We start from the raw sequence: 14324 nt of genomic DNA, 5'->3' as shown, positions 1-14324 counted from the left end.
TAAGACAATTAACCGTGAAACTCAAAACTCATGAAATTTTTCTAATAAAATAGGTTTTTTCTTCTCAATTATTGAGTGTCTGCAATGAAAGTGTTTCCGTTTTAAATTTGCTCCTACACCGGTGGGGAGTGGGTGTTTTAGCCGATTCTAAAATTTCAAATTGTGCTTAAACTGGTATACTTAAAACCAATATTTACGCCTGAACCGTTGCAGGTGCTCTAAGTCACTGACAGGGGTGCCAGATGGTTTTTAAAAAAATTAGGACACCAAGATGAAAAAATTTGATTTTTTAGGACACCTCTGAACCTATGAAAACAGGCGAAATGCAGTTGCTATAATCGCCTCAATTTATGCAATAGACGTGTGCAGCTTCTTGGTCGGCTTGCAGTTTATATCGATAAACATCATTTAGATATCATCTGAACCGAAGATTACTATCGGTTAAATGAGTTTAACTATTTTATTACAAATTTCTTAAAAGTTCTCACAGTTTAATAAGAAATTCAATTATAATTGAGATGTTTTTGTGAAAATCTGGACATTTTATAGACAACTTTTCAAAAATCAGGACAATTCGATAGTTTTTGAAAAATCAGGACGGTTTCTCGAAAATAAGGACAAATCCTGATAAATCAGGACACCTGGCACCTCTGGTCATTGGTCTAATCTTTTGAGATAATGACTTGTTTGGGAGAATTTGACATTCTTCTATATCGTATATTCATGTAGTTGGTAAGATGAGTAAAGATTTGCAAAGGCTGATGCTCAGATTGTTTGTAAATAGTTCCGGCTCCGGTCAACAAAACGGAGAGATTTGGAAATCGCTGATTGTTAAGGCTGCTGATGTGATTGTCGTTCCTCCGGTGAGTAAGAAGGATAGACTTGAAAAGCGCAGATAGTTAAAGCTGCTGCTGATTGTTTGTTTCTCCGGCGAATAAGTCGGAAAGACTGAATCGGTCTTCCGGTGGAAAAGACGGATTGGCTCAGGAAGCGCAGATTTTTAAGGGTGCTGGTTTTTGCTCGGTGCTAAAAGGGTTAACACGTTGTAACAAAAAACGATGAAAATTAATCAACACGGCAACACTGCAAGAAAATCTATATAGCGTAAACAAAAACTCAAGGGAATCATCTGTCATTGGTCTAATCTTGTGAATGACAAACGGACCAACGTTTAGGAGAATTTTGAATTGATATTCGTAGATGAGCACAAATTTGACAAGGCTGATGCTCAGATTATTTGGAAATAGTTCCGCTCCGGTCAATAGGACGAAGAGACTGGAAAGGCGCAGATTGCTAAGGCTGCTGCTGTGATTGGTTTTCCTCCGGTAAATAAGACGGAGTGACGCGCAGATGGTTAAGACTTCTGCTTATTAATAGTTTCTCCGACTGTTTTGAATCGGTTTTCCGGTGGAAAAGATGGATTGGCCCAGGAAGCGCACATTTTAAGGGTGCCATTGTTGATTGTATTTTTATTTTTACCTTCCAGAGAAAAAGATTGATTGTTTGTTTGGATTTTACTTTCCGGTGAAAATGACTGACTCCATATTTAACAAAACAGTTGTTTTAAAAAAAAATCCCTAGATTCACACTCAAAGGCGTTTCAAGAACAAAGGATTTTTAAAGGAATAAACAATAAAATTTAAAATGATTAAATTGAAACTTTCTTCATTCAACTCAAAACTGCAATCTGTTTCCGATAGAAATGAAAATAGTGCATTTTAAATTTACTACTGTGCTTTTATAGCTAGTTCTAACTAAATGTTATAGATAATTACGAATTGTTTCTTCCAAATGTAATTTTTTTCTCTCAACATTTCAGGTTTAAATTTTAAATATAGAAATTAAGAAATTTTTTAATATTTTTAAGCCTAAAAATGTAAATTTGATCGCTTTAGAGATAATTATTAGTGAAGAATTAAAAAAAACTTTATCTTGAATTTTGATCGCAAATCTTAAAAGTTCTAGGTCTCCCGATGGATTTTAATTAGTGAATAGTGCGTTGGATGGGGGAGAGTGTCCTCTATAATGTAGAAAATTACAAAAATGCCATGAAATCGTTGTAAAAATGACACCGTGCTCACGGGGGTTTCCCAGTGATTTAGGGCATCTTCATATTGGTTTTTTTTAGTCCTCGAATTTTTCTGTGAAAACTAAAAATCGACGAATCTACAAAAGTAAAAAAAAATCCAAAAACTTCTTTATTTTGCTGCCATAGTGCTTAAATCGGTGGAAAAAAGAATTATATCATGAGCTACATACATACTGATACAAAAAAAAATCATAACAACAATGTATGACGCAATGCTGCGTTCCATAAAATTTCGCCTTTTTTCTTGAGTTGTTAACTTCAAACAACGAAAAGTAGCACAACACAACCGGCATAGACGATAGACATAATCGGAAAAATGAAATACCCATAACCTAAATTTGGCCCCAAATACATCCAGTCGGTCCTATACTGACTGGCGTTGGGCCTTTAGTTGATAGCGATCTCCTCGAATTGGATGGAAATTCCTTACGGAAGCATGGTGGAAACGCCCAAATTTCGGAACTTTCAATCATTATTACCGCATCTAAACGTAGTAGGAATGGTTACTGCTGATGAATGTGTTCGTGCTATTGGTTTTGGGGAATGGGGGTATGGAATGTTTTTTTTTTCGAAACAAAAACAGAAGCCTCAAAGTTTTCCTTCGCCGGGCTCGGGAAGTTACTTCCATGCGTAGTATATACGCGTGAATTTAAGAGCACGCGTTTCGTCAGGAAGGTATATTTTCATAGGTTCTTTAAAATTTTTGTTGAAATAAATCCATGGAATTTCGGGTTGAATGAAACTTCAAGGACGAAACTTCCCTTGAATTACATTCCAGGAAAACCTTTCCTTCTCAATCAGTTAAAACATCTTCCCACTCATTTCCGTCCAACGGGTAGGAATATTGCTGTATGAACTTCAGCCGGACGCACCGGGCGCTTGGGCCAAAGTTTAATTGAAATTTTCCAAACCAATTCACCTCGGCTCATTTTAACACGGCTCGCTGCTGACTAGGAATGTTTTTTTTCTACTTCTCTTTCTGAAAGCGTTTACCACTTTTCGGTCCCTTTATAGCGGCTTCTAAGAAACAGCCAAAAAGGCGCGAAAAACTTTCCGAAGAACATTCAACTAACCGTGTAGCTTTTAAGTTGGCTAGTTGGCTATCGATCCAACTGAAGAATTGGTTCCGGCCAAAGAAAGTCTAACACTTTCTAATACATGCTATCACACTTTAAACAAGTCACCGATCCAATTAGTGTCAACGTCCTTTCACGTTTGGCCATCAAAGCTGATGATAGCTTTTGATCGTTATGGACGGAAATATTTGCTAGGTGCCTACCTTAAACATTTTAGAGAGGGAAACAAAATTATCACTTTTTCTTCTTAAGTGGGGCAGCGAACAATATCGCTCAATCAAAAAAGGCTACCAGCTTTTGCTCCATAAGTTCGAAGCGACATACAGAAACTACTCGAGTGGCAAAAGGCAGTCGTCCACTCTTTTGATTTAGTCGACGCCCGACTTTTTTTTCTCTCTTTCCAAAAACTTTGGTATGCATGAAAGTTGTGCGAGAGTTTCTTTTGGCTTTTTTTTTTGGAGCCACGGAGTGGGTTAATACTCGAATTAGCAATCAAATTTAAAATTCATTCAAATTCAAGTTCACTTAGCCTTGCCCCAGATTCGGAGGAGTTTATTTCGTCTGTAGTGTTCTGGTATGTGGCGACCGTGATAAGCCGAGTGAAATGCAAAAAGAAAACCAATATGGAAATACGCTGCAACTTTTTTGCGTGTGATAATTTTAGATCAATAATTTGAACATTTAGGAACTCCGTAATTTCATTAGAACCGTTGAAATTTTTTTCATTGAAAAGGGCTATCATTTAATAACTTTTTTTCATTTAAATTTTGAAAAACAATCAAATTATTCTTTTTGTGTCTTAACATAAAATTCTAAGCAGAATATTTTCAATTCCTCAAACCAAAAATCCTTTTCCGTCAACAACTAATAATACATTGGTCAGGAAATTGAACTTCCTGCCAACCATTTTCCAATGCCACCGGAATGATTTGTCAAAATCGAGGAACGTGAAATGCTCTGCTCAAAGGGAAACAACAATTGTAGTACAAAACACAGGCCAAAACAAACCTCTAGCAAACAATCATGAACAGGCAAAACACTGACCTCTTTTTATCTCGTTTTATCTATCCAACCCATACACACATCAATCAGTTATATCTACTAATGAGTATAAAACAAAAAAAATACTTCAATATTTTTAAGGATAGATTTTGTTTCAAAAATAAATTTTTTCACAGACATTTTTAATAAACAAAATTATCAAAAAAAAGAGAGAGAAAGCTTTGAAAGAACTTTGCAATTGAAAAAAGTGTTGAAAAATCAAGAAACTTATTTAAATGACATAAATAATTGAAAATAATATAATTTAAAAAATATATATAGAAGATAATCATTTATTCTATTATTATTAATGATGTAGGTAATAATCCGAAAATTCAATACAATGTAATCGAACTAAAAATAATCATGAAAAAAGGGTGTATAAACCATAGGTTATAGTTATTACTTACTCGAATTGAACGATTGAAAAATTTAAGTCGCAAAAATGGAATTAAATTCGTGACAGGTTTTAAATTAATTACAATTTTTGATTGCATTCTAAGAAAAGGATTACCAAAATAGACAGATCCTGAGCTCTGAATATATGTAAGAATTGTATTTATAGTTTTGCTCATATTGATGGTCCAATATTGACTCGTTATGGACTACCCTGACTGAAGCTATTAAGGGAAGTAAAATGTAATCCTCATCACAGGAAATTAGTTGGTTTAACATAGATTTGGGCAAATATTCGTCACAAAATCTGTGTCACTGATCATTGATGTTTGGAATTTTTCGCTAATTTCACAAGACTGTTTAATTAAGTACACATTTTCAAAAAAAAATTATTGATGTTTCTTACCTTCAGTTGTTAAAATATCTATTTAGACCCTCATTTAAATGCTAATTGATTTTAGCTAAAAAAAAATTTAAAAAAGCCTAATTTTCTTTTATTTTTGTCATGATTTTATAATAAAATTGCTTTACAGAAAACTCTGACAGTTTTTTTCTTGGTTAAAATAACAGGAAGCTAGAAAACACCATATACAAGTTTAAAACGGTTTCTAGGCGCTTTACACGAATTTAAATGGTTCAAAATAGGGATTTATGAGTGTTCATTGAACAAATGTTAGCTTCGAATTTTGTAGGAAGAACTGAAAATTCTAACTATTTTTCAATGGAATCAGATTTTTTGTTTTGAAATCCAAATTATCTGAAATTTCATACTGATGTTTAATGACCCAAAAGGCATCGAAAGCACATATGGGAGCAAAAAGTCAATTTTTGAAGTTACTGGCAACTAACGTTCGTCCAAAACATCACCACCTAAGCAAAATTCTGTGTTTTAAACAAGAAAAAATTCTCGCATTCTGTTATGAAGTTCATTTTAAAATCATGTGTAAAATTAACGAATTGGATTTTTTTTTTTGAAAAAAAATCAATTTACATTACCTTGTTTTCATATTTTCATAAATAAGAGTCAGAAATAAAGAGTCGAAAGTGACATAAAAATTAATAATTTTGGAAATCTTTATAAAATTAAGAAAATCTATGAATTCTGTGGAAATTTAAAAAAGTCTGTGACGAAATTTTGCTTAAAATTCTTTGATTATCCAGATTTTCCTGTGATTTCGCTCCAAAGCCACAGGAAAATCATGCCGCGCACTTGGATGAGATCACGCGTATTAATCGAAGCGTAGCTCCACATCAACGAGAGTAATTGTCTGGATAATCAGCTTTCTCCAACCTTGGATCCGAGCTAATCTTTCACCTCGAGCATTCAGACCTGACCAATCCTGGTTGCAGATCTTTAGAGTCCTCCGGCCTCCGCTAATTTATTCATGCTGCTGAGTATGGCTCTTGACGGCATCGAGAGTAACCCTCTCAAAACAAAACTTAGCCTCGAACTCTAGCGGCAGCTTCTGGCTGATTTGGAGCATCTAATCAAGAGTCTTTCGATCCGGGAATCTCCCCGGAGTAAAATGGGTATGATGAGTAAAATGAGATTATTACTCATTATAATTTGCCAACACTGCAGATTAATTGCTAACCAAAGTTTGAGTTGGCGCTGTTCAGCGTGTATGATGATAAACATTTGCACCTTGTTTATCATCATTACCTACCATCAGCAATCATCACTTCATTGCTCTTCGATTGCGGATTGACCAAAGGAAAAACAGAACCTTCTTCGTAGAAACCTTCTTTAAGAAACCTCCTTCGGAAAAACCTTCTTCGGGGAAACCTTCTTCGAAGAAAACCTCTTCGGGGAAACCTTCTTCGGGAAAACCTTCTTCTGAATAACCTTTTTCGGGGAAACCTTCTTCGGGAAAACCTTCTTAGCGAAAACCTTCTTCGGGGAAACCTTCTTCAAGAAAACATTCTTGGGGGAAACCTTCTTCGGGGAAAATCATCTTCGGGAAAACTTTCTTCGGGAAAACCTTCTTCGGGAAAACCTTCTTCGGGGAACCTTCTTCGGGAAAACCTTCTCCGGGAAAACCTTCTCTGGAAAAACCTTCATCGGAGAAACCTTCTTCGAGATAACCTTCTACGGGGAATCTTCTTTGGAGAAACCTTCTTCGAGGAAACATTCTTCGGGGAATTTTCTTCGGGGAACCTTCTTCGGGAAAACCTTCTTCGAGGAAACATTCTTCGGGGAATTTTCTTCGGAGAACCTTCTTCGGGGAAACCTTCTTCTGGAAAACCTTCTTCGGTGAACCTTCTTCGGGAAAAACTTCTTCAAGAAAACCTTCGGGGAAACCTTCTTCGGGAAAAACTTCTTCGGGGAACCTTCTTCCTGGAAACCTTCTTCGAGAAAACCTTCTTCGGGAAAACCTTCTTCGGGGAAACCTTCTTCGGGGAAACCTTCTTCGAGAAAACCTTCGAGGAGCTTTCTTCGGGAAACCTTCTTTGGGGAAACCTTCTTCGGGAAAACTTCTTCGGGGAAACATTCTTCAGGTAAACCTTCTTCGGGGAACCATCCTAGGAGAAGCCTTCTTCAGGGAAAACCTTCTTCGCAAAAACCATCTTCGGGAGAAAAACTTCTTCAGGGAAACCTTCTTCGAGAAAACATTCTTCGGGAAAACCTTCTTCAGGAAACCTTCTTCGAGAAAACCTTCTTCGGGGAAACCTTCTTCGGGGAAACCTTCTTCGGGGAAAACTTCTTCGGGAAAACCTTCTTCGGGGAAACCTTCGTCGGGGAAATCTTCGTCGAGGAACCCTTCTTCGGAGAAACCTTCTTCGGGAAATCCCTTCTTCGGGGAAACCCTTCTTCGGGGAAACCTTCTTCGGAAAAATCTTCTTCGAGGAAACCTTCTTCGGAAAAAATTTCATCAGGGAAGCGTTATCCGGGGAAACTTTTTTCGGGGAAACCTTCTTCGGGAAAACCCTCTTCGGGGAAATCTTTTTCGAGGAGACTTTCTGCGGGGAAACCTTCTTCAGGGAACCTTCTTCGGGAAAACCTCCTTCGGGGAAACCTTCTTCAGGGAAACCTTCTTTGGGGAAACCTTCATCGGGGAAACCTTCATCAGGAAAACCTTCTTCGGGGAACCCTTCTTCGGTGAATCCTTCTCCAGGGAAACCTTCTTCGGGTAAACCTTCTTCGGGGAAACCTTCTTGGTGGAAACCTCCATCGGGAAAACCTTCTTCGAGGAACCTTCTCAGGGGAAAAGCTTTTTCGAGGAAATCTTCTTCGGGGAAACATTCTTCAGGGAACCTTCTTCGGGAAAATCGTCTTGGGGGAAATCTTTCTTCGGGGATACCCTTCTTCGGGGAAACCCTTCTTCGGATAAATCTTCGGGGAAACCTTCTTCGGGGAAAAATTCTTCGGGGAAACCTTCTTCGGGGAAACCTTCTTTGGAAAAACCTTCTTCGGAAAAACCTTCTTCGGGAAAACCTTCTTCGGGGAAACCTTCTTCGGGGGACCTTCTCCGGAAAAACCTCCTTCGGGGAAACCTTCTACGAGGAATCCTTCTTCGGTGAACACTTCTTCGGGAAAACCTTCCTTGGAAGAAACCTTCTTTGGGAAAACCTTCTTCAGGGAAACCTTCATCGGGGAAACCTTCATCGGGGAAACCTTCATCGGAGAAACCTTTTTCGGGGAAACCTTCTTCGGGAAAAACCTTCTTCGGGAACACCTTTTTGAGAGAAACCTTCTTCAGGAAAACCTTCTTCGGGGAAACCTTCTTCGGGGAAAAACTTTTTCGGGGAAAAACTTTCTCGGGGAAAAAGTTCTTCGGGAAAAATCTTCTTCGAAGAAAAACTTCTTCGTAGAAAACCTTCTTCAGGCAACCTTCTTCTGGGGAAAATCTTCTTCGGGAAATCCATCTTCGGGGAAACCTTCTTCGGGGAACCTTCTTCGGGGGGAATCTTCTTCGTGGAGCCTTCTTTGGGGAATCTTCTTCGGGTAAACTTTCTTCAAAAGTGGGTTACTCATACGAGCTCCGCATTTGTTAAAATTTAATTAAAAGTTAAATTTATTGAAATAATTAAATTAAACACATTTGCCAAATGATGTGCCTTTTTCGTATTAAAAACCAAGATGCTTTCTAATGAACCTTCAGTGATCTTTTTGGTTATACATGTCACTTGTTATTCTCCTTTTTTTTTAACTGTTTCCTTGAAAGAGAAGGAAAAATGAAGTTTTCAGTTTATTGTTGAAGCCTACTAAGGTATCTAAGAAACGAGCATATTTCAGTGGTAGAATGTTAAATTTTCATTTGAAAAGCCTTAAAAATACATCAAATTAATTGCTGAAAATTTCTATGACGCAATAAAAACGTTGTTGTTTTACAGTTCTAGAACTTTAATTGCCCTTTTCGCTGTGTTGTTTGACTGAAGCAATGATGATTATTCTCCATAGAAACTTCTACAGATATTTCCTTTAAATTTTATTTAAATGTAGTTCCCGTTAGGTAAAATGTATGTGTAGAATAGCTTTATATTTGTTTCCCGTCATCGTCTTATGTTCGTCAATTTATGTCGTGAGACGGTATACTATGTAAATAAATAAATAATTACTTCCCGTCCTGATTTCTAATTTGATTCCAGCATAAATTTTGTTTCTCTTTCTGTTACATTGTGTTAAGTTTTTTGACCTCCAAAAATTTTCTAAAATAATGCACAAATCAATTCAACTGAAGCTACTAATGATTCGTTTTGCCACGTCCATTGTCTTGTAAACATTAATCAAGCAGAATTTCCCAATGCGTTCAGGCTCCAAAAGTGGAGTCTAAACAGCAAAATGTCACGAATCCGTTCGTTGTGCGTGTGTGTAAATGTCACATTTTGCTCTATTTTTTGTGCGTCATGTGTATGTAAATCATTTCAAATGTTGCGCCTTAAGAAGCTCTATAGAATCAATCCACCAGCTAAGCGCTAAAGCAATAAAAAAAATCGCACACGAAATCGTAAGCCAAAGAAAAAACTAACAAAGCCTTTATCGATAAGCGTTTTTTGTCACATTTTTATCGTAACGTAACCTCTCTAATAATCCGATCAGCACGACTGCAGACCCTGCGCAAAAAAATAAAAATTCTTGAACGGTTGACAACTAAGACTGTCCCCAATAATCTAACCAATTTGTAAGCCCCTCCAAGAAAAAAACAACCTCCCAAAACAGGAAAAAATGCTCCAGATCCCTGTAAATCCCGCAAGCCTTGAAGAAAAATGTGTATGATTGTTCCCAATGATCCTCACGATTCTCAATCTGGAAGCAGTTTGATGTGCAACCTTCCACAATTTGTTCATCGTTGGCCTAAGAAAATACATAGCAGAACAATATAATCCATCCTTATAAATCAATGTTCAGAAGCTTTCCAGTATGTACTATACTAACTGTGGAAAATAAAACCCCCATCCAAAAGCGAAAGAGAAAAAAAATCAATGTGCGCTTTTCGTTCGTTCTTACTTTAAGATTGCTAACCTAACCTTTCGATACGCCACAAAGCAAATGATATTTGGCGCCATTCTAATGCATTCTTGGAATCTTATCTCTGTGCTTCCACTACTGTCCCAATCATCTCCCTATAGAGTAACAGAAAAAAAAATTGCTTTCGCATTCTCTGTGGCATCCCCTCTCGATTCTTCCACAATCTTCCTACCACAAATCTCTGCCTTTCCTACCTATCCGAATGAAAAAAAAACACCCAAAAGTCGAACCTTCTTTTTCGACTGGGAAAAAATAGCTTTCTTCTACCTCTTTCCTTTCTGAACCTTTCGCTGTCCCAATTTCTCCTTTCTGAACACTATCTAGTTTCTGAACTTCAGTGCCATCCCAAGCACATTTTGAACTTATGAACCAAAGTTCAAACGTAAAAACGATATCTTAACTCGATGGAAACTCTAGAAGTTGGAAACACTGTTGTTTCATTCTGAAAGACTTTTCGAAACCAGTTTTCATCAAACTTGTAAATTAAAAACGATTAAAGCCAACAAAAATATCCTTGGGAAAAAGGAAATACTGGAAACTAAAATTTTGTAAAATAAAGACTTCGTATTTCGAGATACGGGTTAATAACTTCGAAATTCAAATTTTCTATTTCAACAATCTGAATTCGAAATTTGGAACTAAATATCAAATTTTCGGATTGAGAGTGAAATATTGATAAGCATGAAAATTTCTAAAATTAGAAAATCAAAAATTCGGGTTCCAAATTTGAAATATGAAATTTAGAAATTTTTAATACATACTAAATTGTATATTCCTAATTATCGATTTTCGATTTTCGATTTTCGATTTTCGATTTTCGATTTTCGATTTTCGATTTTCGATTTTCGATTTTCAATTTTCAATTTTCGATTTTCAATTTTCAATTTTCGATTTTCGATTTTCGATTTTCGATTTTCGATTTTCGATTTTCAATTTTCGATTTTCGATTTTCGATTTTCGATTTTCGATTTTCGATTTTCGATTTTCGATTTTCGATTTTCGATTTTCGATTTTCGATTTTCGATTTTCGATTTTCGATTTTCGATTTTCGATTTTCGATTTTCGATTTTCGATTTTCGATTTTCGATTTTCGATTTTCGATTTTCGATTTTCGATTTTCGATTTTCGATTTTCGATTTTCGATTTTCGATTTTCGATTTTCGATTTTCGATTTTCGATTTTCGATTGTCGATTTTCGATTGTCGATTTTCGATTGTCGATTTTCGTTTTCGATTTTCGATTTTCGATTTTCGATTTTCGATTGTCGATTTTCGATTGTCGATTTTCGACTTTCGATTTTCGATTTTCGATTTTCGATTTTCGATTTTCGATTTTCGATTTTCGATTTTCGATTTTCGATTTTCGATTTTCGATTTTCGATTTTCGATTTTCGATTTTCGATTTTCGATTTTCGATTTTCGATTTTTGATTTTTTATTTTCGATTTTCGATTTTCGATTTTCGATTTTCGATTTTCGATTTTCGATTTTCAATTTTCGATTTTCGATTTTCGATTTTCGATTTTCGATTTTCGATTTTCGATTTTCGATTTTCGATTTTCGATTTTCGATTTTCGATTTTCGATTTTCGATTTTCGATTTTCGATTTTCGATTTTCGATTTTCGATTTTCGATTTTCGATTTTCGATTTTCGATTTTCGATTTTCGATTTTCGATTTTCGATTTTCGATTTTCGATTTTCGATTTTCGATTTTCGATTTTCGATTTTCGATTTTCGATTTTCGATTTTCGATTTTCGATTTTCGATTTTCGATTTTCGATTTTCGATTTTCGATTTTCGATTTTCGATTTTCGATTTTCGATTTTCGATTTTCGATTTTCGATTTTCGATTTTCGATTTTCGATTTTCGATTTTCGATCTTAGATATTCAATATTCGATTTTCGATGTAAGGTATTCAATATTAAATATTCGATTTTCGATATTGGACATTGGATATTCGAAATTCAATGTTTAGATATTCGATATTCGATGTTCGATGTTCGATATTCGATATCCAATATTTTATTTTGGATTTTCGATTATCAATTGACGATTTTCGATAATCGAATCATCGATATGCGGTTTTGTATTCGACATTCTATAGTCGATATTCGATATTCTCAATAATCGACATTCGAAGTTTTCGATAATCGATATTCGATATGCAATTTTCGATATTCGATATTTGATATTCGATATTCGTTATTCGATATGCGATATTCGATGTTCGATATTCAATATTCAATATTCGATATTCGATATTCGAAATTCAATATTCGATATTCGATATTCGAAATTCGATATTCAATATTCGATATTCGATATTCTCGATAATCGATGTTCTCGATGTTTGATATTTGATATTCGATATTCCATTTTCGATATTCGATATTCGATATTCTATATTCGTTATTCGATATTTGATATACGGTATTCGATATTTGATTATCGATATTCGATATTCGATATTCGATATTCGATATTCGATATTCGATATTCGATATTCGATATTCGATATTCGATATTCGATATTCGATATTCGGTATTCGATATTCGATATGTGATATGCGATATTTGATATTCGATAATCGATATGCGATCTTAGATATTCATTATTCGATATTCGATATTCGATATACGATATTCGGTATTCGGTATTCAATGTTCGTTATTCGATATTCGATATTCGATATTCGATATTCGATATTCGGTATTCAATATTCGATATTGGATATTCGATATTCGATATTCGATATTCGATATGTGATATGCGATATTCGATATTCGATTTTCGATAATCGACATTAGATATTCGATGTTCGATATTCGCTATTCGATATTCGATATTCGATATTCGATATTCGATATTCGATATTCGATATTCGATATTCGATATTCGATATTCGATATTCGATATTCGATATTCGATATTCGATATTCGATATTCGAAATTCAATATTCGGTTTTCGATATTCGATATTCGATATTCGTTTGATTATTTCAGACTGGTGAAGCGTCCAAAGAATGAATCAACAGCTTTGCAACAAATTTGCAGTTAACCTTAAAATTTTGCCACGATTTGAAACCAAACCAATCTAGAAATAAAAGTTGAAGCATTTTGCTCAATCGTTCTGTTGTTGTTGCCTTCTTCAATTACAGGTAATAGCCGTGATATCAATTCTGTTCATAGTATTATCGACGATAGCCTTGACCCTCAATACCCTACCATCCCTGCAATCCGATCACAACGGCACGTCCCAGGACAATCCTGAGCTAGCGATGGTCGAGGCCGTTTGCATCACCTGGTTCACGCTCGAGTACGTCCTGCGGTTCAGTGCGTCGCCCGATAAGTGGAAATTTTTCAAAGGCGGCCTCAATGTGATCGATCTGTTTGCCATAATGCCCTACTTTGTGTCCCTGTTCCTGTTGGAGACCAACAAGAACGCGACGGACCAGTTCCAGGATGTGCGCCGGGTGGTGCAAGTCTTTCGCATCATGCGCATCCTGCGAATCCTTAAGCTGGCCCGACATTCCACGGGCCTGCAGTCGCTTGGTTTCACGCTGCGGAACTCCTACAAGGAGCTGGGTCTGCTAATGTTGTTCCTGGCAATGGGCGTACTCATATTTTCCTCTCTCGCATATTTTGCCGAAAAAGACGAGCCTCAGACCAAGTTTATATCTATACCCGAAACATTTTGGTGGGCGGGAATTACGATGACGACGGTTGGCTACGGGGACATCTACCCCACTACTCCGCTTGGAAAAGTGATTGGTACCGTGTGTTGCATTTGCGGCGTACTGGTAATCGCATTGCCCATTCCGATCATCGTTAACAATTTCGCTGAGTTTTACAAGAACCAAATGCGCCGGGAGAAGGCACTCAAGAGGCGCGAGGCGCTCGATCGTGCCAAACGGGAGGGAAGCATCGTCAGCTTCCACCATATCAATCTGCGCGACGCCTTCGCCAAGAGTATGGACCTGATAGACGTCATTGTCGATACCGGTGAGTACATAGATATAAACTCTAGTTTAAGTATTTCATCAACTTAGTGTAGCTCAATCATCAACAGTTGGTAGTAGTTGCATGGCTCTCTAACATCCTTGATGAGTAGAAATCTGTGAATTCGTCTCCTCCGAAAAGGTAATCTAGGTTAATCACACTCTAATGGATTGACCAGACTGACTTTTACTAGTTACAATACCAGAAGACGAGTTAACAAATGCCTACCGTATGAATAGTTGTCATTAACCA

General features: G+C 36.4%; 1 protein-coding gene across 9 annotated transcripts in view; it reads left to right on the top strand.

The window, feature by feature from the left end:
- Positions 1 to 14324, top strand: part of LOC129751786 (potassium voltage-gated channel protein Shab) — a 372964-nt gene that overhangs the window by 282641 nt on the left and 75999 nt on the right. For all 9 annotated transcript variants that reach the window (XM_055747503.1, XM_055747500.1, XM_055747499.1 and 6 more), the window contains one exon: positions 13232 to 14075. In XM_055747503.1, the coding sequence (XP_055603478.1) occupies positions 13232 to 14075 (844 nt within the window). The remainder of the gene's footprint in view (positions 1 to 13231; positions 14076 to 14324) is intronic.

This window comes from Uranotaenia lowii, chromosome 3 (assembly GCF_029784155.1).
Source record: "Uranotaenia lowii strain MFRU-FL chromosome 3, ASM2978415v1, whole genome shotgun sequence".
NCBI classification, from domain to species: domain Eukaryota; kingdom Metazoa; phylum Arthropoda; class Insecta; order Diptera; family Culicidae; genus Uranotaenia; species Uranotaenia lowii.
Note: the sequence above shows the minus strand (reverse complement) of the source record. Positions and strands in the feature narration are given on the sequence as shown.